The 25,928-nt window shown below is 43.2% G+C and overlaps 1 protein-coding gene across 3 annotated transcripts; it reads left to right on the top strand.

The window, feature by feature from the left end:
* Positions 1–6,619: 6,619 nt before the first annotated feature.
* GREM1 (gremlin 1, DAN family BMP antagonist) lies at positions 6,620–20,616 on the top strand. Of its 3 annotated transcripts, none has more exons than XM_070626175.1 (2): positions 6,620–6,775; positions 16,627–20,616. In XM_070626175.1, the coding sequence occupies exon 2, from the start codon at positions 16,628–16,630 to the stop codon at positions 17,180–17,182; it is 555 nt and encodes a 184-aa protein (XP_070482276.1). In that variant the 5' UTR covers positions 6,620–6,775; position 16,627; the 3' UTR covers positions 17,183–20,616. The 3 variants fall into 3 exon arrangements, with proteins under 3 accessions (XP_070482276.1, XP_008519465.1, XP_070482261.1); XM_008521243.2 differs by lacking the exon at positions 6,620–6,775 and adding an exon at positions 7,529–7,835; XM_070626160.1 differs by lacking the exon at positions 6,620–6,775 and adding an exon at positions 8,013–8,437.
* Positions 20,617–25,928: the final 5,312 nt, after the last annotated feature.

Consider the following 25,928-nt stretch of genomic DNA (forward strand, 5'->3'; position numbering starts at 1 on the left):
GCTTTGAAAAGACACTTAGAACTACAGAGCTAAAGCTTAGGTACCAATTAAGGAAGCTGTTTTCTGAAGTAATTTGTCTCTCTTATTTAAAAGGACTGATTCCTTCCCTTCCCTTCCCCCTTCTCTCCCTTTCTTTCCTTCAGGGAAGATTGGAAACACAACAAGGGGCTCAGGCTAGTATCCTGAGGTTTTCGTTAGGCAAGCTTTTGGAGGTTGCTAGTGCTGAGAGGGGGCCACAGAGATTTGTCTAGGAAACATATACAACTAATCTGTCCACGGACATTCATGGATTGTTCTAGCTAGTACAGTAACTGCTGCAGGAATCCTGATTTATTTTCAGAAAGTTTTTCTTCTTTGGCTCTGTGTCCTTGTGGCCAAGAACCACACTTTACAGTCTTTCAGAGGCTGTCCTGTCCTCAGCCATGCACGGTGGGCATGTGGGCAGGCGGACATATGCCTCTGGGAGATCCTGAGATCCCGTCACCACTCAAGCTGATGGGGTGACCAGTCACCAGGAAACCCCTGCTGCACCTGGGAGACCCACGGGACATCATCTGGAAGCCAGTATCTGGGGACACACTGTCATGTTGTCCAGTCCAAAGTATATCCTCTCTATTCTCTTTCTTGTCACACAGACAAGCATCACAGAGTGTAGAACCAAACATTACAGGCAAGGCTGTCTAGTTTCCTTGGAAATGTTTCCATCATACCGCCCCAGCCTTCAACATGGGGGAAAATGCAGCGTGATGCTCATCTTCAAGTCTTCCTTTCATATTCTGGATGTGAGGACAAAGGAATTTCACTTACTGTTGGTTTCTTCTTTCTCTGAGCCTCTCCAAAGACACCACATTTCTCTAGAGAGTGGGTCCCAAATGCCTTATGTCTACGAAGCTCTTTACAAGCATTAATAGACAAATGGCTGGTTTATATAAAGCACACATGTATTACACTGACATAAGCAGCGAGGAGCCCACAGTTTACATTTTTTTGTCTTTCTTTTAAAAAGGAATGAGAAATCATATTCCAGATGATCCAACCTTTTAAGCTGGGGAGAGGAGGAGTAAAGAAGGAACCGAGATTTAAAAGAGATTTAAATTTGGACCCTTTGTGAGCTAAGTATAAATTGGCCTACAGTTCATGTTGATCTTTCAAAGGAAAAGCAGCTCTTAAATTTACTTTTACACCTTCAGCTCCTTGCTTCGCTGCCCTGAGCAGACTCTAAAACACTGAACTTACTTTTGAGTCCCTCATTTAAAAAGTCAACTGATACTGTCACTAATAACAATTAGTAAGACAGTAAGGCAGCTTTCGTCCAAAATCTCAAGAAGACAGGGCATAGCTGAGCTTTCAGTGGCCATGTGTTCAGAATTCTTTATAAGTGAATTCATGTAGTATCCAAATGCATATTTCTCATATATATGTTCACATTTTACACAACCAAATGTCTTGAAAATACCAGTTCTTGAATTATTTAAACCATTTGGCATTTAGGGTGCTTTTTGGTGGAGTAATCATGGTGTTTAAATACCATTCTAACACAGTGTACAGTGTAGACTTTCACTACGCAGTGTACAGTATAGAAGGGACGTGGAGGGGTCATGAAGATCCGACAGCAGTGAATTCCTCCTCTGCTTCATACAGCTGTGTACCTTTGACACAGTTACACCACCATTTTGGACATCAGTTTGCTCATCTTTATAAAGAACAAATAATAGTAGCAACTTCATAGAATTATTGTGAAGATTAAGTTAGACAATGTATATAATGCCTAGTGTTTGGTACATATTAAGTAGCTAATAAAAGCCAACATATACTTATATATATATACATACATATATACACAATATATTCTTTTATATATACACACACACACACTTTATATCACTGAAAAGAAATCCGTATCCATATACATATATATCATACGTGTGTGTGTTGTTTATATATGTGTAAACAGTGGTTATTGTGGGATTATGGGAAATATTTATTTTCTCTATTTTCCAAGTTTTCTATGATGAGTTTATAGTATTTTTTATAATGTTCTAAAATCTTTTAAAAGATGTAACCAATACAAATGAATTATTAGGACAGTTACAGGAGGAGGAAATCACATGTATGTTTCCATGCCTTAAAAAAGAACAAAAAGTGAACAGGTAAATCTTAAAACATGGCTCCTAGCAAATAGCAGAAAGCTTGAGGGAGCAAAGGCTGGAAATGAGTTAAAGAAGCCACAAGTAAAAGAAGAAAGATCAGGGGACAGCCAAAGACAATGGGGGAAAACCAAGAGACCTTCAGTTTAATAACCATCCTCGGCAGATCTTCTCCAGGCCGCTGGCATATTAAAATCACAGCAGAATGAGCTTTTCTTGGAAACTGTACTAAAAAAGATTTAGAAAATGAAAAACTACAGCAGTTCAAGCTCTAAGGGAAAGCAGAAAATCAATAACGGATTAAAGTCCCATGCAATTTTTTCCAAGAGTGAGGTCACGTCAAACAGCTCACAACAACTAGGAACTTTTTCAGACTTAACGAGTCACGCAGTCTGCAGACAATGCAGGAGCCCCATTTCGAGGCGGTTCCGTTATCTTTAGGTGCTGGGGATGTGAACTTTTACTGAGAAATACATTTCTGTCTTGTTTCACCCCCGTGTCTCTGCCAGCAGCCTCTCTTGCTACACATTTCAGGCATTTTCTGGTCTCTTTTTCTCAAGTTCTGTCACTGCAATGAAAACATCTTGAGAACTCTAACTTTTGGTTAAAATGATTCTTATAATGTAGGCAAAAGAGAGCCAGAAGGGTTTGCCATTCTGTCCATGCCCCTCTGTGGGGTATTTATACCATTTACTAGTTTTACCAAAAATAGAAGTTACTGTGCCATTTATTGGAATGGTATCACTGCTTTTCTTCCTCCCTCCCTCTCTCCTTCCTTTCTGCTATGCAAGTACTCACTGAGTAGCTTTATCAACCACCTACTATGTGGCATCCACTGCCTTAAGCACTGTGAATATAGATATATAAGACAAGACCTGTGCTCTTTTACTTTCGTTATTTTTGTTTTAGCCCCAATTGAACTCTAAGATCCATGCAGACACCACCGTTTATTAGGTGTCTGTTATGTTTCTGGCACTTTCACAGAGCTCATTTTACTTAATTCCGTCATCCACCAAGAAGTGGGTATTATTACATTCCTATAACATAGATGATTGAATTTAGGCTCAGAGTGTTTAAATATCTGGCCCAGAAGCACTCAGCTCCTATGAGGAGGAGTCAGGAATTTATTCTGATTTTTCTGACTCCAAGCCCAGTCCTGTTTCCACTGTGCCTACATATTGACTATGAAGGACCATGTTCATACTTCTATGCTTTCGTTTTTGTACACTGCACTGCACATGTAGTATACACAATAAATACATGTATGGAATTAGGTCTGAATTGCATTACAATGGTCTGCATGATTCATCCTTTCATATGCTTGTATTTGGCAGCATTAGTTAGAATTTTCATATGCACATGCATTTTTCATATATACGAAACCGATAAATATTTTACCACTTATGCATCAAAAGCAAAGTGGATACCCGAGAGTTGACCCTCTCCTAGAGGAGACAGATCAACAGACATATAAATACCAATGAGGGCTTGTATATGTTCTGAAAACATGCCTACCTTGACTCAAGCTGGTTACAGAGGACATACAGGAAGGAAAAATCCCCAGTGCCCAAATGACGTCAAAATCACTCTCTTGAAATCATGACAGAAAGATCAAATTTTTTTTTAATCTTGAGAAATTAAAAAAATTTCCAAAATGTAAAGAGAATAACCTAACAAATTTCCATGTACCTGTCAACCAGAAATTAAAACTGTCAACATTTTATCATATCTGTTTCAAGATTTTTAATAAAATTTTTAAAAGCACTATGGAGGTAAAATCTCTTTTATCTTTCTTCCCCAATTCACCCCTCTCCCCGATTCCATTCTGGTGGGCACCATCAAAGGTCTGGTTTCCAATCCACTGTGTATACATTTACATAAACACATATGTTTTCATAAACAATTTATATTATTGTTTTATTTGTTTATTATAAAATATACATAATGGTGTCATACTGCTTGTACTATGTTACAAATTGTTTTTATTTAAGCATCACTATGTTTCTGAGCCCTACATTGAAATATAAAAATCTAGTCTATTCCTTTTAGTAGCTGTAGAGCATTTTGTTATATGGATAAAATAATTTCTTATGCCTCCTGCTACTTCTGTTGATGGACACTAAGATCGTTATAAAAAATATTGCAATAGAAGCGCTCGCAGAAGTTTCTAGACCTCGTACATGTGCTCAGGTTCTTCTAAGGTGTTTACCTAGAAGAGGAATGGCTGGGTGGGATACTAGGTGCATGTTTAATTTTCTCACACATTGACATATTTCTCTCTGAAATAGTTGTACTAATTTACACTCTCACTGGCAATGCATTTAAGTACCTGCTGCTCCATACTCTTTTCAATGCTGGCTATTGACAGATTTAAATCTTTGCGAATCTGCCAACTAAACCAGGGTATCTTCTTATTTCAGTTTGCATCTCCCCAATTTACCAGTGTAATCTAGCATGTTTTCAAGTTTATTGGCTGTTCAGGTTTCTTCTTTTGTGAAGTGCCCAGTCGTGCGCTTTGCTAACTCCTATTGGGTTATTTGTGGAGTTTTTTTCCTACTAATTTATAAGAGAAATTTATTCTGGATATGAATCATTTAAGTATTATTTGACAGTTGCAAATATCTTTTTCTTTAACCATTGTTAATTTCATTATCAATTTTTTTTCCTTTAGGAAGGGCATACAAGGTCAGTTCCAAATAGGGCTTTATTCGTTTTTAATCCAATGCAAGATGGCATAGATAGTCTGCAATTAGATGAACAGTATAAACAGCTTCTGTAGATCTAAGCAAAAACTTCCCTATAAAGACCTTCAGTTCTTCCTCAAATCTGGAGAGTAGCCCCCTCTTAGCATCTTGGGAATGAGATGGAGACAAACGCATTCTATGGATAGGTGTGCAAAACAAGAGAAATGGACTTTGTTTTTACCAATCAGTAGCTGAGTAGGATCCACACTTCTCACAACAGCCTCAAAGTAAGTTGAAAGTAGTTTCTGTGAGTGAAATTTATCATTTAGTGACCATTGTTTAGGCATCTCAGATTTAAAAAGTTAACTTTGACTACATGGAGTCATTCTACTTCTTCCCCCTCTTACTAAGAGCAGGTTTCAGTTATGTAATTATGGTTAAAGAGGTCTGAAGAGTTTTTACTCTTATGCCTTCATCCTGATGGGATAATGGTTTGCAATGACTGGTTGAGAACCGTGAAAACACAAATATGAGGCAAAAAGCTTGGATAGCTGTATAAATATTTACAAACATACTAGAGTATAAACCCTGTGGAGGTGAGGGCCCATGTTTGTTATATCCATGATGGTTATGTCCTCAGCATTCGGCTCAGTTAAGAATCCTAGTTAGGTGGCATGTGCTGAGCATTCTTAATCCACTTCTATTTATTGAATCCCAATTCGGTGTTAGACACTTTGTATTCTATCTGCTTCTTGTAATCAAGGTGACCAAGATAGACAAAGTCCCTACCCTCACGAAACTTACTTTCTAGTGGCAGGGGAGTTAAGTAACAATGAAGAGAAATGATGCAGTGAAATGGGATAGAGAGCTGTGGGGTGGTGGGATGGGAGAATTTCTGTTGCAGAGTGTAGTTATCAACAACAGTTACTAGATAGAGACAGATTGAGGTATACAAAACCACAGCGTCAGTGCTCGAAACAATTACTTCCACTTCAGGAGGAAATCTCCATCTCTTTGTATTTTTATTTGGAGCAGTTTATATGAGTCTTGAAAAAAGTGAGGAAAGCCTTGATTTTAGATCAGAAGGAATTAATGAATCTGTAAAACATGCTCTCTTGTCTTTTGGGGAATGGTTTACACGCCCAGAGAACAGCTGGCTCCTAGGCTTTACGGTGAGTTTTGGCTGAACTGTTAACCGCCTAAGTGTTTTGTGTATTTCTGACCACCTCTCTCTCCTGCAGCCCATTCGACCAGGATAAGTCTTTAAGCCCCGTTGAATTTTCCATCCTGCAGCCAACTGCAAGCTATGGCTCACTGGATGATTTAACAAAAAATTGCTGAAAACACTTAAAGTGCAGCCCTGAGTTCGTGGGTAGAAACTGCGGTTTGCACAAACACAACATTCAGGCAATGAGGATTCTCTAGATATTGACTTAATGCAGACTTCTTTCTTGTTTCATTTCTTTTGAAAAATCGATTGCAAGTTCCTAACAGAACCTCACAGACGTTCAGTGTTCCCTGCCCCGTCTCCCTAGTGCCTGCCTAAAGACCATGCTCTTTTGGGGTTTTGTTTTGTTTTCTTAGCCAAGTACTTAAATCACGAATGTTTCATAAGTATCTTTTGATGGGTTTCATTGTTTTGTTTATTTTGCTGTGGTAAGTACAGACACCTTCAAATTCCCTTCTCTAACAGCTTTTTTTCGAAGTCGTCATCCGCCGCGGCTGACGCAGCCGGTCTGCAGATCTTGCAGCGGGCTTGATTTTTGCACAGGCTGTAACTTTGACACACGAAGCTGAAGGCCTCTTTGAGGAACCAATTTTCAAGCTAAGAGAACAAACGAAAGTGTTCTCTCCTCTTTGAAAAAATATTTATGCGCTTGGTGTGTTCGCCACTATTCATAGGGTTCTTACTAATGAATACAGAATGTGACATCGGTTTTTCACGTACGCGGGTTTTTGTCTTAAATTTCTGGGGGGTTATTTCTCTTCTCATGTTTTATTTTCCTGATTTATTCATCTTTAACGTACTACAGAAAGCCTCTTCTCGGCTAGCGATTGTTCTCTCTCTTTTTTAAGCTGTCTCAGGAATGGAAATCTTGACTTTTGAGGGTCCTTTGCGGTTTGTTCTCCCCCGTTACTCCCTTCTGTACACTCACAGCCGAAGCCGCCAGCGTCCGAGCTGAAAGAACCCGTGGCGGGCGAGGAGAGGAGGGTGTCATGTTGGCGACAGGCTCCTGCTGGCGGCCGGCGAGCCCGCCGGGGTTAACGGGGGCGCCGGGGTCAGAGCCCTCGAAGTTGGGGGCCGCGGGCGGAGCCGCGCCGGAGCCGCGGCGACCGCTCAACCAGAGCGTCCTGCGGTCCCGCTCCTTCCAGCGGGAAAGAACCGCCCGATCTGTCGCGATCCCACGGAGATGTTGCTCGTCCCAGTGCAGTCTCCCCCACCGGGCGCGTCGCGGGGCCGACGCAGGCGAAGCGGAGCTGGCGAGAGGAAAAGCCCAGGCCCGAGGCGGAGGAGGAATGAGGGGCCGGGAGCCGGGGGGGATTTCCTCCCGCGCTTCCCCCTCCAACGGGAGCGGAAAATGTGATTTGCTGTGCATTCCAGGCGCGGTTCCCTGGGGTGACCTCTCCCAGCCGGCCTGGGCGGGGGGAGCAGACAAAGAGGCGAGGCAGGCGGAGAGGGGACCCCGCGGGGAGGCAGGAGGGGTGCGGGGGGCGGGGGCACTACCGGGAAAGGGGGCGGATAGCAGGTCCAGCGGCGGCGGCGGCGCCTGGCCAATGGAGAGGCGCTGCCCGGGCGCCGCGCTCGGCTGCCGGCATTTAAACGGGAGACGGCGCGATGCCCCGCACTCGGTGCGCCCTCCGCGGACCGGGCGACCCAGTGTGCAGCGAGAGCGTCACGCTCTGTCCGGCTGACCCCGCGCCCAGCCCCGGCGGCTCGGGCCGCGGCCGCACAACCGCGCCACGCGTCGAGAGCGCAAGCCTAGAAGACCCGCCGGACTGACAGGTGAGCGCCCAGGCGCGGGTCAGGGCATGTGTGTGTTGGGGATTAGGGGGAGGCGCAGGGGTCTGCAAACGACTCCCTCTCCCCGCTCGGTGCAGACGCGCGGCAGCTCTCGGTGGGCGCCGGCCCAGGCCCCGCGGTTCCCTGGGATGAAGCTTGAAGAACCTTAGCGGGGTCCTTCCTGCCGAGGTCGTGGCTGTCGTGACCTCACCTTGCGCGATCTGCCGGGAAAGCCCGGGAAAGCGGCTGTTAAGAGCCAGAGCGATGGCCCCGCATCGCGTTTCCATCTCCCAGAGCCCGGCTAACGCGCTCCTGGTGCGCGTGGCAGCCGCGCCTGCCAGACGCGCACGCACCGCAAGGGCGCGGAGTCCAGCGGCAGGCGCGCGGGAGCAGAGCTATGGTGAGCCGGCACAGTAGGGAGCAGCGGGGACCTGCGGTTCCGCTGCAGATGGCGGGGCAAGTTGCACTGAGAGGCCCCCATGTATTTGAGGCGGGGCCCTGGGGCTGGGGACGTCTGAGGGCTCCCGTCCAAGTGCCGTGAGTGATCCTGCGGCGGGCTGGAAGATGCGGAGAATCGGCGATGGGTCCATTCGCCCATCCTCAAGGTGAGATGGAGACTCGGGCAAGAGCGGAGCCGCTGGGTTCGGTTCGGCTGCGGCAGAAACGCTAGCGTCGTGTAATCGGACGGCTGAAGTGGGGCGCCCTGTCCCGGACGCCGAGTCCAGTGATCCCGCTGTGCTCACGCCGCGAACACCGCACACACCCACGTGCTGGCTGTGCACTCGTGGGCGCTCGGTTCCCTCTTCTAGGCATCTCTCCACCCCAGGCGCGCCTCGGCTGAATCGCGGACGTCCTGGCGCCGGGCAGAGACAACCTGCCGGGTCCCACTTCCGTGGGTGCCTCTTAATTTGTGTCCTAGAGGGCCCCGCCTTGCCTCGCTAGCGACGGACCACGCGGGACTGGCGGCGGGAGGCTGGTCCCCGGCTTGGACGCCCAGGTCCTCTCTGGTCCTCGCCCGCTGCCTTCTCACACCCACTGACCCCTCTGCAGCTCGCGGATCAAGGCCGGGGGTGTTGGGACGTGGGGGCTGTCACCTCGCCAGTCGGAGTTATTTGTAGACTTCAGGTTTGGGAGGAACAGATGCGCCACCACTCTGGCTTAGCATCGTCTTTGGATCATAGCTTCGCCTTGGGGGCGCCCCAGCCTGGCATTTGTTCGCTCTCGGCTCTGGTGATGGTCCCCGGGCGAGGTCGGGGGCAGACAGGAGGTGACCAAGTAGTAGTCAGTGAAGCCCTTCCTCCGCGCCCAGAGGGGCCTGAATGGGCTCCCAGGACGAACCTGGCTGCCGCCTCCTCCTCCCCTGCGACTCCGAATCCCGGCTCTTTTAGACAGAAATATAGCCTCAAAGTTAGGGGTTAAAAATCTCTTCTTAAATAGTACAAGGGCAGAGAGGCGACCATCGGTAGGTAATTGGATCTCCTGCTGGAAACAGCAGATTCGAGCGGTGTGCGCGTCTGTTTATGTTCCCCTTCGAGGTGGTGCCAGGACACGAGTTGATTAAAACAATCTATTGTGTTAAGTGGGTCACAAGGGATTTAAGCTGTCGCAGGGACCCCAGAGTAGCGGCTTCCTTCTGGCTGTACGCACAAGTTAAATAAATAGTGGAGAAGAGGTTAAGATAACCCCGATCCCAGGGTGAGGGGTCTTCTTTCACCCCAGGGCTTTCCAGCCCCCCTTCCTTTGGTTCTTTCCTTCTTTTATTTGGGCGGGGGCAGGGGTGCATGGGGGACTTAAAGGGATAGACTTTTCAACGCAACGAGGGAAAGATCTTAAGAAAACTACAGATTCTCATCTCCTCCCTGGCATACCCAAGTCTACAACATAGGTGATTTGATTACTATCACTGGATAAATTGCACTCTCCAGGTGTTAGTATTAACCAATTATTTAAGAATTCTTTGGAACTGTAGTTACTCTGTGTGTGTGTGTGTGTGTGTGTGTGTGTGTGTGTGTGTTTAACCCGAGGGCATTGTAGGAATTAAAGTCTTTGTAAACTTTGTAATTTCACAGGTTTCCTATTTTCTTAAAAGTTCAGTTTGAGTGAAATGTTTTGGTAACCCACAATCCGTAGGAAATCCAAGTTGGCTAACAGTCTTTATATGAGTGGTTATACGGGGAAGAATAGAAAGGTATTCTATCCCCGTATCTCTGAATGAGAGCTGCCTGCCTTGTCTTCTAAACCAAAGCCCTCAGTCTTAATGTTTAAGTACTAAAAGCGAAATAATGACAAGAAATTTTATGCCACAGACCCCTCTCCCAAGAAAGGCTTGTCAACAGCAAAGCTGTGGAGCGTGTCCTAGAACAGAGAATAAAGGACAGCCAGGAAAACCTAAACCTTTTACGTGGGGGTGGGGTGGGGGGAAGTGGTGGGATGACTGGAGCATCCAGCTGAAAGGCACAGATCAGGCAAGTGTTACCAGCTTATGACTTACATCTGCAAGGAATTTTCTTTAGTTTTAACATATGCTCTTAGAAATGCAAAGTGCAACAGTAATTCCTGGGACAAGAGAAGTTTTTTTTCTTCAACACCTGAACATACAAAATAGATAGTTACTTGAGTTACAATATTCCTCAAACTTGATCGCATTAGAAACAAGTCCATGTGTCACTTGGTAAACGCTGTGCTGAGTGTCCATAGAATAGTGGTTAAGGACGTGTGTTTGGGGGCCAGGCAGAACTGAGCTCAAACCCTGGCTCTCCCACTTAGGAGCTGTGTGACCTTGGAGAGATTCCTAACTTTTCTGAGTCTGGATTCCCTGACAGGTAAAAGGAAGACAATATCATCTACCTCATATTTTGTTGTGAAAAATACATTATAAAATTCGGTTGGAATTTAGCATAATTCCCGGCATGGTGAGGTTCAAAAACATAGGTAACTCTTATTATGAGTAGTGGTATTGGGAGAGGCCATGACATTATATGGCGCCAGGATATATGACAAGGTGGTTCTGAAATTAAAGCCCAAATCCCACTCACACAGGGACGAACACACGTTTCACTACAGTACAGAACCTCTAACTTGGCTGTCTCTCAGTAGTGCTGCTCAGTGAACACTTAATATTTATTGCTTTCTAACTTGTTTCTTGTTGACCACGAGAAATGGATACAATCTTTAACTTCACCAAAAAAATCTTCTGATGAGCATAGAGCTCCTGGGGTACTTAACTACCAGCTCGTCTGCTCCCTGCCTACGCCTTGTTGGGCCCCACCTGATTTAGCCTGAATGGTCTTCAGAATAGGGAGGTGGTAGTTAGTGTACTTGCAACACATAGAGGGTAAGCCTTTATCTTAGCTTCGTGGTGCACCTTGTCTGGAAAAAAAATTAACCCTTTATATTCTTAAGAAATTCTCTACTTAATTTCTGAAAGTTGACTATCTTTTTAAAAATTAAAGAGCAAATTAAAAATAACCTTTGCTCTTCTTGAAGATTTAGTCCTGAGGAAAAGGAATAGATTATAAACCTGGCCTGCACTTAGAGCCCTGGCTGGCACTTCCTTTATTTTTTTATGCTGGGAGAATCATTTGACGTTGTACCTGTTGAATGTCTTTCCAGAACTTAATTCATCAGGAGGAACTGATCAGACGTTCAGGCACAGACATCTGGCTTGCTGACCATTGTCCCTTCAGTGTAATTCCCACTCAATACTCCATTTAACTGATTATAAGCAGGTTGGTTAGCTAAAATGAGAAACAGGGCAAGAAGAGTGCTGGAAGGAGCTGGCCTAAACTTTCCCAAAGACATCGAGAACATTGGAAACAATTCACACATAGTGTTTTTATTTCTGATTCCTCACAATCAGATGATTGTGTTGTTAGAGCTTGTGAAGATTGGAGTAAACCACCATGACGCATAGGACAGAGGTGGCTAATAAGCCTTCTCTTCCATGCAGATGTTTGCTCTTGATAGCTCAGGGAAACCTGAAGGAGAGCATCAGGTAGAGAAGACCAGCTCTGAGAGTATCTGTCCTCTGGGACAAGTGGATTGGAGGGGAGGGCAATGGGAGAGGAAAAGAAAGGTGGGGGTGGTGTGGGTCTTGCTGGTGGAGAACAGTAGCAGAGAAAGCTCACTGTGAAAATAGGATCACATTACTTGCAGAAGCAGAAATACAGTAAGGGGAAGTTGAGGCAGGGTTTGAAAAGAAGAATATTGTCTGCAAAGGAGAATAACGGGGGGTCTTTGGATGTTGTCATGCACTCTGGGACCATGGGCTTCAGCTTTAATTTAATGATGTGAGTGGGTCATTTCGTGAATGCAATGTTTGCAGCTGCTGGTTGGACATGGGTGGTAATTCATAGGAACCTAAATCTGGATTAAGCATGTAGATTGGTTTTGATAATGGGGCACTCTTCTAGCTGTTGATGTGGAAAAGAATCGTCCTCCATGAATTTACATCTTAATTTCCTCCATGCCTATGATATTTACAAAGTGTGAATTATTTGGTGGCAATACAATTGGGATTTCCAGAGCCAAACAGTCCTGTTTCCTTCACTGAGTAATCAAGACGAGTTTGGTGTGGGGGAGAGGTTATTTCGATTGACCACATGACTTGACAGAGCCCTGCTTCTAATATTAATTATAGTTCTCGTGCCCCTTACTCTTACTCACGTGGAATAAGCAGAGTCCTTCAGAGACTGCTCTTCTCTAGGAAGCTCAGGTCTCTATTGATGGAGAGTCCTGAAGCTGCTTTTTACTTCTTTCCAAATAACTAATTAATTGTAAGGTTTAAGAACTCGAAAGCCCTGCAATAAGTGCTGAAGGTCTTTAAAGCATAGGGTTTTTAAAAATGAAAAACTGTTTCATAGTATTTTCTACACCTAGTAAATCTTATTTTGAGAAAAATTTACTTGAAAAAAAACCAAGAAAACAGCTTGCCACTCTCTACCCCTTTGGCTTATGGGGTACACACGTTCCCATGGGAACAGGAAGTCTGTCCAAATTAAAACTGAAAACCACAGTTGACTAATTTTGAATGTACTGCTTTATTGTTGGTTTCTGCCATAATGAATACAATGGCTTCAGTTAGAAAATAAACCCCACAGCATTCTGCATGGGAGCAGGTAGAAAGTAGTGGATATTTGGAGGTTTCCTAGAAAAAGGAAGACAAGTCTTAAGAAGCTCCCTAGGTTAGAAGGAGTTTGCTACACTGAGGGTCAGAAATCAAAAGGATTGATGTTGGCTCTGCTGCTCCTTGACACGTGTGGAGGCATTTTAGAATGCAAGGAACAGACACTGTAAACCAATGTGGTCTCTAACAATCATTCATTTGACAAATGGGCCCTGAGGATAAGGTTATAAATAAGCCCTCATGACTCTCAGCCTGGGTATTGATTTAATGACAGATGTGAAAATGCCAGAAAGGAAAAGTTGAATATATAGAAGGTGGGTCTGGAGACAGAAAATTGCATTTTGGGGACAGATGGTTGTGGGACGGGATGGCCTCACGATGTGAACCTGTGTCATATACAGTCAACATACATCCCCAGTCAGTCTCAGATTGGCCTCTGTGATATTGGGCTCTGAGGGCCTTGCTCTGCGAGGCTGAGTTGTCCTGGAGCCATTTTTAGGAGGGATGGGGAAGAACGTGGGTGTGGGCCCAGGGCTGTCTTATGTGCTCCTCTTTGAAATGGGCAGAGAGACTGAATGTTAGTTTAGATACTGGCCCCAAGTTGAATAAATAGCAAAAATTTGTGAAGCTTCTCAAATTCACAATATTTTTGCCCTGGAGACTGACCTATCGTGGCTCAGGTTATCCTGGTCTCTGGAGAAATCAGCACTGCTTTGTAACTGGACTTTTCTCATGAGTGATTTTTTTTTTTAAGACAAAACAAGGAAATTGATTTTTTTGTTGTTGAGGCAAAAAAGGCTCTGTTTAAAGAACAGGGATGTTGTAACATAAACTGACAAAAGCCAGGGAGTCTACAGACAGAGCAGGGGCTGAATGTCACATTGTCAGCTCCAAACTTGAACTTGTCCAAGAGTATTAGGTTAGTGTTGGAAAGATGGTGCCATTTAAGGATATTTTAAATTTAATATTTAATGATCTTAATTTGACATTATCCTTAGGGTTGCCTGGTTTTGACTTACACAGACTGTCCTTTAGAGAATGTAGATTCCGCACTGCCCTTGTCTTTGAAAGGTAATTGCTCTAGTTACTGATACCAGCTTGGACAGTTCCTTGGGGGGCCATGATAAGGTCACTATTAAATTGCGCTTAGTGGTAATCATGGGTAACACTGGTGTACAGAAGAAAGCAGGGGAATCAATGGGTGCTTCACAGCTGTATCCTCAGGTTCAGATCCGTGGCGGGTGCGGGAGACAGGGGAGGCCTCAGGATTCAGGTCAGATTTGGTGTGATGGCCTGAGGAGGGAGGCTATGAATTTGAAACTGTACTCATTGAAAAGAAAATCCTTCCACATTTTAGTAACTCCCACTGTGCCCCGTGGCTGCAAGCGCTACAGGTCTTGCTACTCAAAGCTTGTTAGAAAGGCAGACCTGCTAAATCAAAGTCCGCATTTGAACAATAGCCCCAGGTGATTGTCTGCACATTCAGGTGTGAGAAACCCCGTCCCAGGAGAATCTTTATAGGCTGATGCTTCTCTCTTGCACTCTCCTTTTTAAAACGATGCTTTTTCCTAGATGTGGAGAAAAGGGAACTCTCATACACTGCTAGTGGGAGTGCAAACTGGTGCAACCACCATGGAAAACAGTATGGAGAATTCCTCAAAAAATTAAGAATAGAAATACCATATGATCCAGCTATTCCACTGCTGGGTATTTATCCAAAGAACAGGAAAATATGAATGTATAAAGATACGTGCACCCCTATGTTCATTGCACCATTATTCACAATACCTAAGACTTGGAAGCAACTTAAGTGCCCAGGAAGGGATGAATGGATAAAGAAGATGTGGTGTATATATATATATATATATATATATATATATATATATATACACACACATATGGTGATGGATTGTAATTAGTCTTTGGGTGGTGAACATGATATAATCTACACAGAAATTGAAATATAATGATGTACACCTGAAATTTTTATAATGTTGTAAACCCATGTTATCACAATAAAAAAAAAAAGGGAATAAAATTTAAAAATACAGAAATAAAAATATGGTTCTCCTCCTCCTCCTTTTCCCCCTTCTCTGTCTGCCCTGCCTTCCCTGAACACCCTGCCTCTAGAATAGTCCTCCTTTCTCTGATTTACATTCCTCACTCCATTCATTTTTTGGTTTCTCCATCCTTGCTTTTCTGTTTTGCTTTTTTTGGTCAGTTTTCCCTCTGCCTCTTCCCCTTATTTAAATATTTTTTTTGTCATTGTTCATGGGCCATTGCCCTTTCTGACCCACATCTAACTCTAGACCCATCCACAATAACTCTCTGTTGTTAATTTGTTCAACATATCTATGGCACTTACTAATGTAAATATTTGCACATACCTGTTCTCTTGTGCCCGTTTTCTACCTTCTAAGTTTTGTCACATGCACACATTTATGTGAATGACATATTTTATCATTTAAAAGTAGAAAAATGGGGGCTGGCCTGTTGGCATAGTGGTTAAGTTCGTGTACTCCACTTCGGTACCCGGGGTTGTAGGTTTGCATCCTGGGAGCAGACCTAGCACCACTTGTCAAGCCACCCTGTGGCAGCATCCCACATAAAGTAGAGGAAGACTGGCACAGATGTTAGCTCAGCACCAATCTGCCTCGTACACACACAAAAAAAGTAGAAAAATGTCTATCATGGTATAACAAATATCTGTGCCCAATTTAAAAATGAGAATAAGTGAAGGGTCCAGGAGTCTTCGGTGTAATGTGATCTTTCTGGTAAAGTAATTCGTCCTGTCTGCAGTACTGCCATACATTTGGGTAGTTCTCAACTGCTTTCACTTCTACATGAAATTTGATCTGAACAACCCATCTGGGGAGGCGGGGTATTTGTCTCTTTGCTCAAATGAAGTTATTTGTTGAGAAGTAAAGTAATGCTTCTTTCTGTCAGATAGCAAGTTGTTACCCCAGGACTTCAACTGGAAACTCAGTCTTGACTTCTCATCCAGCGCTCTTCCTGGGAAGTGTTCTCTCTCTGTCACATGCTTTCTGGTCCCCCCCCCCCCCCCCCCCCCCCCGGTCTCCTCCCAAGGCCTGATAGGCAGTCAGCATCTTGTAAGCATCCAGCCAACTGAATGAGGCACAGCTCAAGAAGTGCTCAGGCTAGTTGGGGAGAAAAGACTGGGAGCGTTTGCTGGCGGATGAGTCCTCTGGGCAGTGAGGCTGATTCATCTTGCTACAAAACCACATAGAAAATAAGCTTCCCCAAAGAAGAGCAAAGGTAATCTGGCCTTCATACAGAGGGAACCTACTCAATATTGTCATGTACAAGAATGAATATAGTTAGGTGACCATAATACAAAGTCAAATGTAGTTGGTGTCAGAAGCAGGAAGAAATTCCTGTGGGAGTCCATGTGATGAAGAGGTAGGCCCTGGCTGAGTTCACATCTTGGCTTATTCACTGTGCGACTCTGGACAAGCTACTTCATGGCTTGATGGCCCAGAGGATAATGGGAATAACAGTACCTAACTTATAGAGATATTGTGAGAAGTAAATGAAAGATTTTACATAAAGTATTTAACAAGTGCCTGATAAAGTGTTAGTTGCTATTATTAATGTTTTGATTAATTTTCCATCTTTTGTGTCTCCCCTCTCTGTGCTTCCCTCCTTTAGCATGAGCCGCACCGCCTACGCTGTGGGAGCCCTGCTTCTCCTCCTGGGGACCCTGTTGCCCGCTGCTGAAGGGAAAAAGAAGGGGTCCCAAGGTGCCATCCCCCCACCAGACAAGGCCCAGCACAATGACTCCGAGCAGACTCAGTCTCCCCAGCAGCCTGGCTCCAGGAACCGGGGGCGGGGCCAAGGGCCGGGCACTGCCATGCCGGGGGAGGAGGTGCTGGAGTCCAGCCAGGAGGCCCTGCATGTGACCGAACGCAAATACCTGAAGCGAGACTGGTGCAAAACCCAGCCCCTTAAGCAGACCATCCACGAGGAGGGCTGCAATAGCCGCACCATCATCAACCGCTTCTGCTACGGCCAATGCAACTCCTTCTACATCCCCAGGCACATCCGGAAGGAGGAAGGCTCCTTTCAGTCCTGCTCCTTCTGCAAGCCCAAGAAATTCACCACCATGATGGTCACCCTCAACTGCCCAGAACTACAGCCACCCACCAAGAAGAGGAGGGTCACTCGCGTGAAGCAGTGTCGCTGCATATCCATCGATTTGGATTAAGCCGGGCACACCCAGCCTGGCCTAGGGATGCAGCCCCGGGCAGGCGCAGAGCCAGATCCCAAACGACCTGATTCTTATTGGCTTAAACCTAGAGGCAAGGAGAACCATCAGCAGCCTCCTGACAGAAGCCTGCTAGTGCGTAGTTTGTGTGCATGATTGTGCATGGGTGCCGTGGGTGTTTGCAGACACCAGAGGAAACTCAGTGTCTGCTGCAGGGCACTTCCTGTTATGTAAATGTATCTGCTTCCACAGGGGATGGCACGTTCAAAGGGGCAGGGCTGTGTTCTGGTTCTTCCTTTGTCTTCCGTGTGCCCTACTGGGGACCAGAATCTCCCTGCAGAATGAATGTTAATGGAAGAGGCTACTCTGAGGGCAAGAGACCTGTTTTAGTGCTGCATTAGACTTGGAAAAGGTATTTCAGCCTGTGCTTGCTTCCTCCCTTCCTCCTCCCTTCCACGGTCCATCCTTCTTAGGAGCTCGATGACTATTTTAGCCTCGTCTCCTATCTGCCAAGGGTTCTGAATTAACTCAGTTGACCATAGATGTAAATGTTTCCCATTTGGGGAAGAGCCACCAGACTCTGGGGAGGCTGGTGTGGACAAGGGCAGAAAGGATAGAGAAGTGAGAGAAGGGAGGGACTGGGGATGAGGACCAGTTGGGCTCAGCAAAATTTCAGTAGGGAGATGTGCAGAGTCTTGAAAGGCCAACCCCAACACAGAGACCCAAGCTTTAGCAAGTGTTTTCCTGGTATTTAACAGAACTCAAGTGAACAGAGGAGAAAGGAGATTGCCAAAAATCATTAACTTTGGCTGTCACTATGATCTGCTGAAACTAGTCCTAACCCAATGCCAACCTTCAAAATGCATATGGACCACTCCTATTTTCAGAACCAAGTAAGTGAGCTAAACCAGAACAGCCCCTCCTGCTTTGTCCCTCGGGTGGACAGTAGATATAATTCAGAAACCCTCTACCCAGGGATAGGAAAAAACAAAACCTATAGGCAGAAGGACCTAATATCTTTCCTTTTGCTGGTTGTAGTCACCTCATTCCCAGATCATTATTTCTGTGTAATGTTTCTGAGAGCCACAACCCCGTGTTATAAAGATTCTGTGTCTGCTGAGCGTACCTGACAGTGAACACCAGTCTAAAGGAGAGAGTTTAGGGCCTGCTCCATTTTAGCTAGAAGCATATTTTGGGTCTTTTCATTTTAGCCTTTGATAGGAGTTTGAGCTGGAGAGCAGAGGAGAGTAAGGAAATAAAGGAGATTGCCTCTGGCTGAGGAGTGGTTTGATATCTGGGAGGAGCTGTAAGGGATATGGCTTCCCCTTCCTCCTTTGCCCTCTGAGGGTCTACTGGGAAACTCCAGTTAGGAAATCAGAGCATTTAGTGCATTTAGCTGCCTGTCTCCTGCTGGTGGGAATCATGTAACATGGTAACAATTCAGAACCTACTGGTAAGATGCTCTCCTCTCTTTAAACTTGGGCTACTCCCAATGCCTATTTAGGATTTATCTAATAACCAACGTGCAAGGTGGGTAAACCATAATGCATTTTAGATTTGGCTAACCTATTCTCTTCAAGCCTGAAGTTTTATGTGTTACACCCCTCTCCTTGCCCCTGCCAAACACTCTTTATGCTTCCTATCAGCCTCCCTAGCCAAGTCATATGTAACATGGGCGACAAACACCGTAGACTTGCATTTCAGTTGCCCATCATGACTCCAACGTTGAAAGAACCATTGCCACAGAAGAGGCTGCTTTTATTTTATTTTTATTTTGGTCTAGTGCTCTCTCAACTTACAACTAAACAGGAACCATACTTTGAGGCAGAAGTTATCTTGAACACCCAAAATTTTGGGTCTAATTTTAAAACTTTGAAACTCACTACTGATACTTCTACACCAGGCGAATTTGTGCGAACACATAGTCTGTGCATTTCGTATACACTGTATGCCCCTGCCCTAAATCTTTCTATCATCCACATCCTCCAACAATAGAGCACAGAATGGATTTACTTAAGCACGCAAATGCTAAGCCAGAGTTTTGAGGGTGGGGGAGAGGAAAAGGAAGGGGAAGGAGCTGAAAATGTAAAACCACACTAGAGAGGAAAAATGACATTCGGAATAGCAGACACTGAATTTCTCTTGCTGTTTTAACTCTGCCACAGGCATGCAGTTTTGTTAAAAAGAGATGACTTAAGTTGGCAGCGGTAATCTTCTTTTAGTAGCTTGTACCACAGTCTTGCATGTAAGTCAGATTTGGCTTAAGTAAAGAGAATTTCCTCAAAATTAACTTCACTGGGATAATCAGCAGCATAACTGGCTTAAGAGCACGGCACTAGCCAAAGAGGGGAACGTGTGCTTTTCTTACTGTGCCTATAATAAGACGAGCACAAGTACGGAGTGTCTTCCAACATTTATTGAAAGTGCCATATCTGTTACATATTGTATTGGAGTCGCCGATGATGTAATGATATGTTTTCTTCATTACTATAGTAGATTTTTTTTATGGCCAGATATTTGTGATCTCGATCTTTCCTATTAAAATAATGCCAAACACCAAATATGAATTTTATCATGTACATTTTGTGCTTGGCCTTAAAAGAGAAAAACACACATCCTGCAAGTCTATAAGTTGTTTTTTGTGATTGTAGTTCTTCAAAGTTAAAAATGTAAGCGAAAAATCTGGGGAAAAGGATAATTTCCACTGTGTGGAATGTGAATAGTTAAACAAAAAGTTATGGTTATTTAATGTAATTATTAATTCAAATCCTTTGGTCACTGTGATTTCAAGCGTTTTTTTTTTTTTTTCTCCTTTGTTTGACTTCCTCTGAGTTGAGTGCAGAAGAGGCTGGCACATCGTCTGTTGTTGGAGGCTTTCTATGGAGGGAGACAATAAAATCTTAACATAGCTGAACATGTGTTACATAGTCAAGACCTGAGCTTTTATTTTTTTAATTGAATGTTCCTTAAAGGTTAACATTTCTGAGGCAATATTAAGAAAGATTTTAAATATTATTTTGGAAGACTTAATGACATGTGTATACAAACAAATAGCAGAGAATAGTGAATAGTTCACGAGTCCTTTTAAGGAGAAAATCTAAAATGAAAAATGTATGTACAGAACATTTATAAATGACCAGTTAATGCTTAAGAGTGAAAGTAGTTCTATTGATTTGTCATTCTCAAGATATTTAATATCAACTGCATTATGTATTATGTCTGCTTTAATCATTTAAAAACAACAGAGGATTATATAGACTCTAATTGTAAGGTACTTTGCTGTGTATAAGGATGAGAGGGGATTTGCTAATCTCATTAAATTTCATTTGGTTTAAAGCAGTTTGAGGAATCTGTAGCTAGAATTTAATTTCACCCCAATAATGTTCTATATAACCTTTCCCAAAGAGCAACCAATAAATTGAAACTCCTCTCCATATGTGTGTGTGGGCGTGTTTTTAACTGGTACTGTTCACAGGGTAGTGGTGGGGCAGGGGCGTGGGAAGGGAGGTAGAAAAGAGATGATTAGACCTCTTGTCATCTCAAAGAGAGTTAATGTGTTTCTTCCACCTCGACCTTTCAGATTCCACTTGATTTCGGTAGGACACCTCAGGCCGTGGTAGTTAAAGGCTGGGAGAAACTGGTGTGCAACAGAAAGTATCAACCTTTTCCCCAGAGCTGAAAGAAGAGCTGGAAAGGGTTATGAGAAGCCTTCATATAGCGGAAGAGTGGTCATACAGAAATGATAATAGCTTTATTTTACAGTGTTTAAGGGAAGAACGAGAGAAAGATTTTGGGCTCAGTTGAGGGAAGAGCTTTCTAATGATGAGGGTGATTCAGCAATGCAATAAGCTGCTTTTGAGATGGTGAATTCCTTTGTCCTTGGAAATATGAAAACATGGTAGGTATCATTTGATAAGGATTGCGGTAAAGTGAGTTAATCGCCTTGGGTATGCAATTGAACTAGTGGATTTCTGAAGTCCCTTCCTACTCAGACATACGATACAGGATGTCTACTAGATATTAGAGCTCTGACAATGATAATGAAAATCCCAGCAACTATGCTTGCAGTGCTTATGCCAGACACTGCGCTAACAATTTCATTTGGATTATTTCCCACTTAATCTTCAAAGTAGCTCAATGACATGTCTACCATTATTATCACTGCCAGGAGGTGGTGAACTCATATGGTCTTACTGCAGCACCTGTATCCTTAAGCACTATGCAAAATTGTGAGATTTTCAACTTATATCAGTTTGTTCTTTTAAGGACAGAACATAGCACTGTAAAAACAGATCCAACTCTTGATTACTCACCTCCAATGATTAAGACCATCCTGAGCTTGTAGTTGGCATCACCAGGAGCAATAGCTCTGAAGCATTCAAATCCTCTTTGCCAATTCTCTTTGTTATGGCATCTGTGGACTTGGAGGGGAAAGATGACAGCAAATACCAAGGAGACAGTGTCCTCAGAAAAGCCACACCTACACCCGGGAGGTAACATCTGAACAGGATAGTGGGACTGGATACAGGAAGGCATTCTAGATTTAAAAAAAAGTATGTGGCAGGACATCAGCAAAAATGTTAGAGTTGGTACCACCAAGGCGGGGTCCTCTACTTGCCACAAGACATGCCAATAGTCAGGAGGCAAGGTCGTAGGAGAGAAAGGACTTTATTACAGCTTGTTAGCAAGAGGGAAGATGACCACCTCATGTCCAAAAGAATTATCTCACAGAACAAAGACTACAGGCCAGTTATATATGGGGCTATTCTCCAGGTGGAGGAGACAGCTGGTCTCTGGGTGGGGGCAGACATCTGGTCCCAGCTCCTGACAGTCCTTTGTTTTACTGGATACGTATCAGAGAATGGAGCAACACCCTATACCCTGATCTTTCGGTTGTCCTTGATGATGGCTATCAGCATAGGCTCTCTGCCCCAGGGTGATCACATTCCTAAGGAACTCAAAAGAACATAGTTATCTTATTTTTTTTTGAGGAAGATTAGCCCTGAGCTAAGTGCTGCCAATCCTCCTCTTTTTGCTGAGGAAGGCTGGCCCTGAGCTAACATCCATGCCCATCTTCCTCTACTTTATATGTGGGATGCCTACCACAGCATGGCGTGCCAAGTGGTGCCAGTCTGCACCCGAGATCTGAACCGGTGAACCCCAAGCTGCTGAAGCAGAACGTGCCCACTTAACCACTGCGCCACCGGGCTGGCCCCCAGAGCTATCGTCTTAAAGCAGCTGGGAGGAGCCACAAAATCTACAGAGCATGCCTGAGCTAATTAGAGGTCATCTAAAGTTATAATATGGTTTCCTTTCTACAATATGGCTTCCCTTATGTCAACTTTGTGTTGAGCTGGTATCAATTGCCCCCTGTCAGTTAGACCCCCAGCATAATCATATGCTGGTGTAGGGAATAGGGCCGTCATGTCCAATCTGACTACTTCCTGCTGAATCAGGGCAGTGTGAGGGGACCCTGGCATAGAAGAGAGTTACCCACTTCTTAAAATGGGCCAGGGAATTTCTAAGAGGGAGTTGTCGTGCTGTCAACTTGAAAGCTTTGGCGGATAAGGGAGATATACATTTTATTCCCAATTTAACGACTAAGCAGAATAGTAGACCTATTAATACTAAGGTGAGGCCCCCTTTTATTACACCCACAAGGATAGATCCGATCCCAGCTGATATCCAAGAGAAAAGGTTAGTAAACCAGTCACCTAAATCTGATAAGAAAGGGGTATGATGGTTTACAGTTGTTGTTTCCAGGTGGCTTGTTCCCTTATTTTTGCAGCAGATGTGCTCCCAAAGTTAGGCCTATATCGTGTGAACAGCTAACTGGGTATTTAATAAGAAGTATTTCTAGAAATACAAAAAGAAAAACAAGGTTAATGGTGGGAGCAAGTTATAAACCAATTTTGGAGCCCAGATAGCAGACAGTCAAAAAGATCTCGAGGTGTTAGTCGAAGCATCTTTTGCAGTTTGAAGTGTCACTGATGATGTCATTGGATGTTCAGGTACCTTTCTGAGGGGCTTCCACAGCAGCAGACATGAATCTCTCTTAAGTTTCTATCAAGTCCTCCAGCTTTAGATTGCAAACCTTCAGGGAAAAGGGCAGGTTCGGTTCTCAATGATTCAAAGTGAAAATGATGGAAAAAGTTGAAAACCTTAGTTTGAACACTTGCAGCCAGATATTTCAGGAGACTAGAAGAATTCATGATCCAGTCCAGTTAACAGATGTAACAGAAACTTCAAAGATAATTAACAGAACTAGAATCTAATATCCATGAATGTGTACTATCGCTTCTACTGAAACATAACTTTTCTCTCTAAAAACACCCTCATTTTTTATAAGAGATAGCCAAATTAAGATGAACTGGTTTGCCAAATGTCTAGTTTCAATACAACTTAGTCCAATTATTTACATAAGTACAGCAAGAATAGCCATTGATCATATAGGCTCTTTTAAATCTGCTTTGCTGGAACTTTTTATAAGGAATCTCTGATTGAACTTTGAAGCCCTCTCAAGGCCACAAAAGCCAAGCCAAGGACTTGCCATCAGATTTTTCCTGCAATACCTACAGTTTTGGGTGGATTCCTCTCTTCTGGAGGTCCCCCAAAATATTTTGAGGTTTCAGGTCCCTGCCAGATAAGTGACCTTCCTTATTTACCAGGTAGGGTTGCTAGGAACCTAGAAATAAGGTCCTAGGCCAATATTTCCAAGTGGCTTTATTCCAGAAAGTCAAGCTTTATTCCTCAAACGCTGTCTTCATATCTGAGTCTGTATGTTTCTCTTAAATATGACATTCCAGTCAAAGCCTTAGTAATATAACCAATGTTTCCAAATGTGTCCTCTTTTAAGGAGAACAGATTCTTATTGAACTTATGCAAAAAAACTATATTGCCATGAAAATAACCATACTCACTCACTCACTAAGAGTTTCCAAATTCTGGAGGATCAGGTAGGGAGAAAAATGTAATGTTTCAATTTTGCTCACAAAGGTATAATTTTACCAAATTGCTGTAAGTCATAGTTAGCATAAGAGAAAAGAGAAAAAGATTTCCTTAAATCTGAGGAAACAAAACAGCAAAAAAAAATCCACATCTCAATGAAAAACCACAAATTATAATCATCCTCAGCTTCATTCAGTCCTGTGTAATCGATTTTTGACCTTAATCTTGTTAGCAGTTCATGAAGTCATTATTTTCTCCATTAGAGTTCTGTAATTTCTTACCTAGTTCAGTTTTATGATCTGAAAGTTTATCAGAAACCTGTACTCTAGAGTAAGCACCAGAGTCCTTCCAATGAATTTCCCTGAAGATGAAACATATTTGCAAAAGCATCAAAGCAAAACAATACCTGTAGACAACAAAAGACTCATAACTGGAAATTGACAAAGAAATTTGGTTAATCTTGTGACGTCCAACACTTTAAAATAACCAGAGTTATAGCTGACAACCAGGACAGACCAGAATTTTAGGAATGTTATACAATTTCAAAACACCTGTATCAATAGCATTCACCCACATAATACCACCTAAGAAAGTTTATCATCACTTATTTGACAATGCTTTCCGTCTAATTTACCAGACCAAATAAGACTATTTAGTTTAGTATATTCCTCCTTATAGGAAGAGAGAGCAAATTTCTTTGAGAAGACTCAGGGGCCCTCTGAAAACCCTCAGAGAAATTCACTTCCTTCTTCCAGGTTGAAAGAAAGCCTTTATTCAGGACTTGAATATTTTTGGGGGGGTGGGGCGGAGAGTTTGCCAAAATATCAAAAAATTTTAAAATACTTGTTCAGATAGGAAACAATGCTCACTGCAAAACAATGCTCAGGTATCAATTCAAACTGACAACAGAACCAGTCAAGAACAGTAAAAACAGTCAAAAAATCTTGAGAGAGACTTCTTTCTTTCTGAACATAGGAAATTATTTTAGCAAAACATAGATTTCCTGTCTTTTAGGTAGACTTTGAGCAGGCCAAAAGTTCTAGAAAATTATTCTTTGAGAGAAAACTAAATTTTAATCTTTGCACCAGCTTATTTTTAACATTAAATCTCATTTACTGGGGCCAGCCCCATGGCCAAGTGGTTAAGTTTGTGCACTCCGCTTCGGCGGCCTGGGGTCTCACTGGTTCGGATCCTGGGCGCAGACATGGCACCACTCATCAAGCCATGTTGAGGTGGTATTCCACATGCCACAACTAGAAGGACCCACAACTAAAAATACACAACTATGTACTGGGGGGCTTTGGGGAGAAAAAGGAAAAAAATAAAATCTTTAAAAAAAACCTCATTTACTTAATTGGATTTACTTCAATCTTAGTCAACTTGACCAGCATAAAACTCCTTTCTGAATATTCCTTCACAAACCTTCTACAACTTTCTTTTTACATTCAGCATTTTTCCCTTGCTTGCTTTCTTCCCCTCTAGTACTTTAGGATAAATTTATTCTTCTTAACCCAACAAACAAAAGTACTTCCATTTTTATATCTTCTTTACTGAAAACATACATTTTACTTTCCTTGAATACAAAGATGTCTGCCTTATTAATTTCCAGTAACTTTCATTACATATATTAATTAGAATTTTTAACCCTTACAGACTCTAGTAAAAACTAAAAAGTTAAGCAATTACGAACTGTGTTTTATACCAGAACTCTAAACACTTTTCTTAATTTCTAGAAACATACTACTTCATAGCACAATTTTTTAATAAAACACAAGGCATGTTTATTGATAGACCCAAA

This window comes from Equus przewalskii, chromosome 1 (assembly GCF_037783145.1).
Source record: "Equus przewalskii isolate Varuska chromosome 1, EquPr2, whole genome shotgun sequence".
NCBI lineage: Eukaryota > Metazoa > Chordata > Mammalia > Perissodactyla > Equidae > Equus > Equus przewalskii.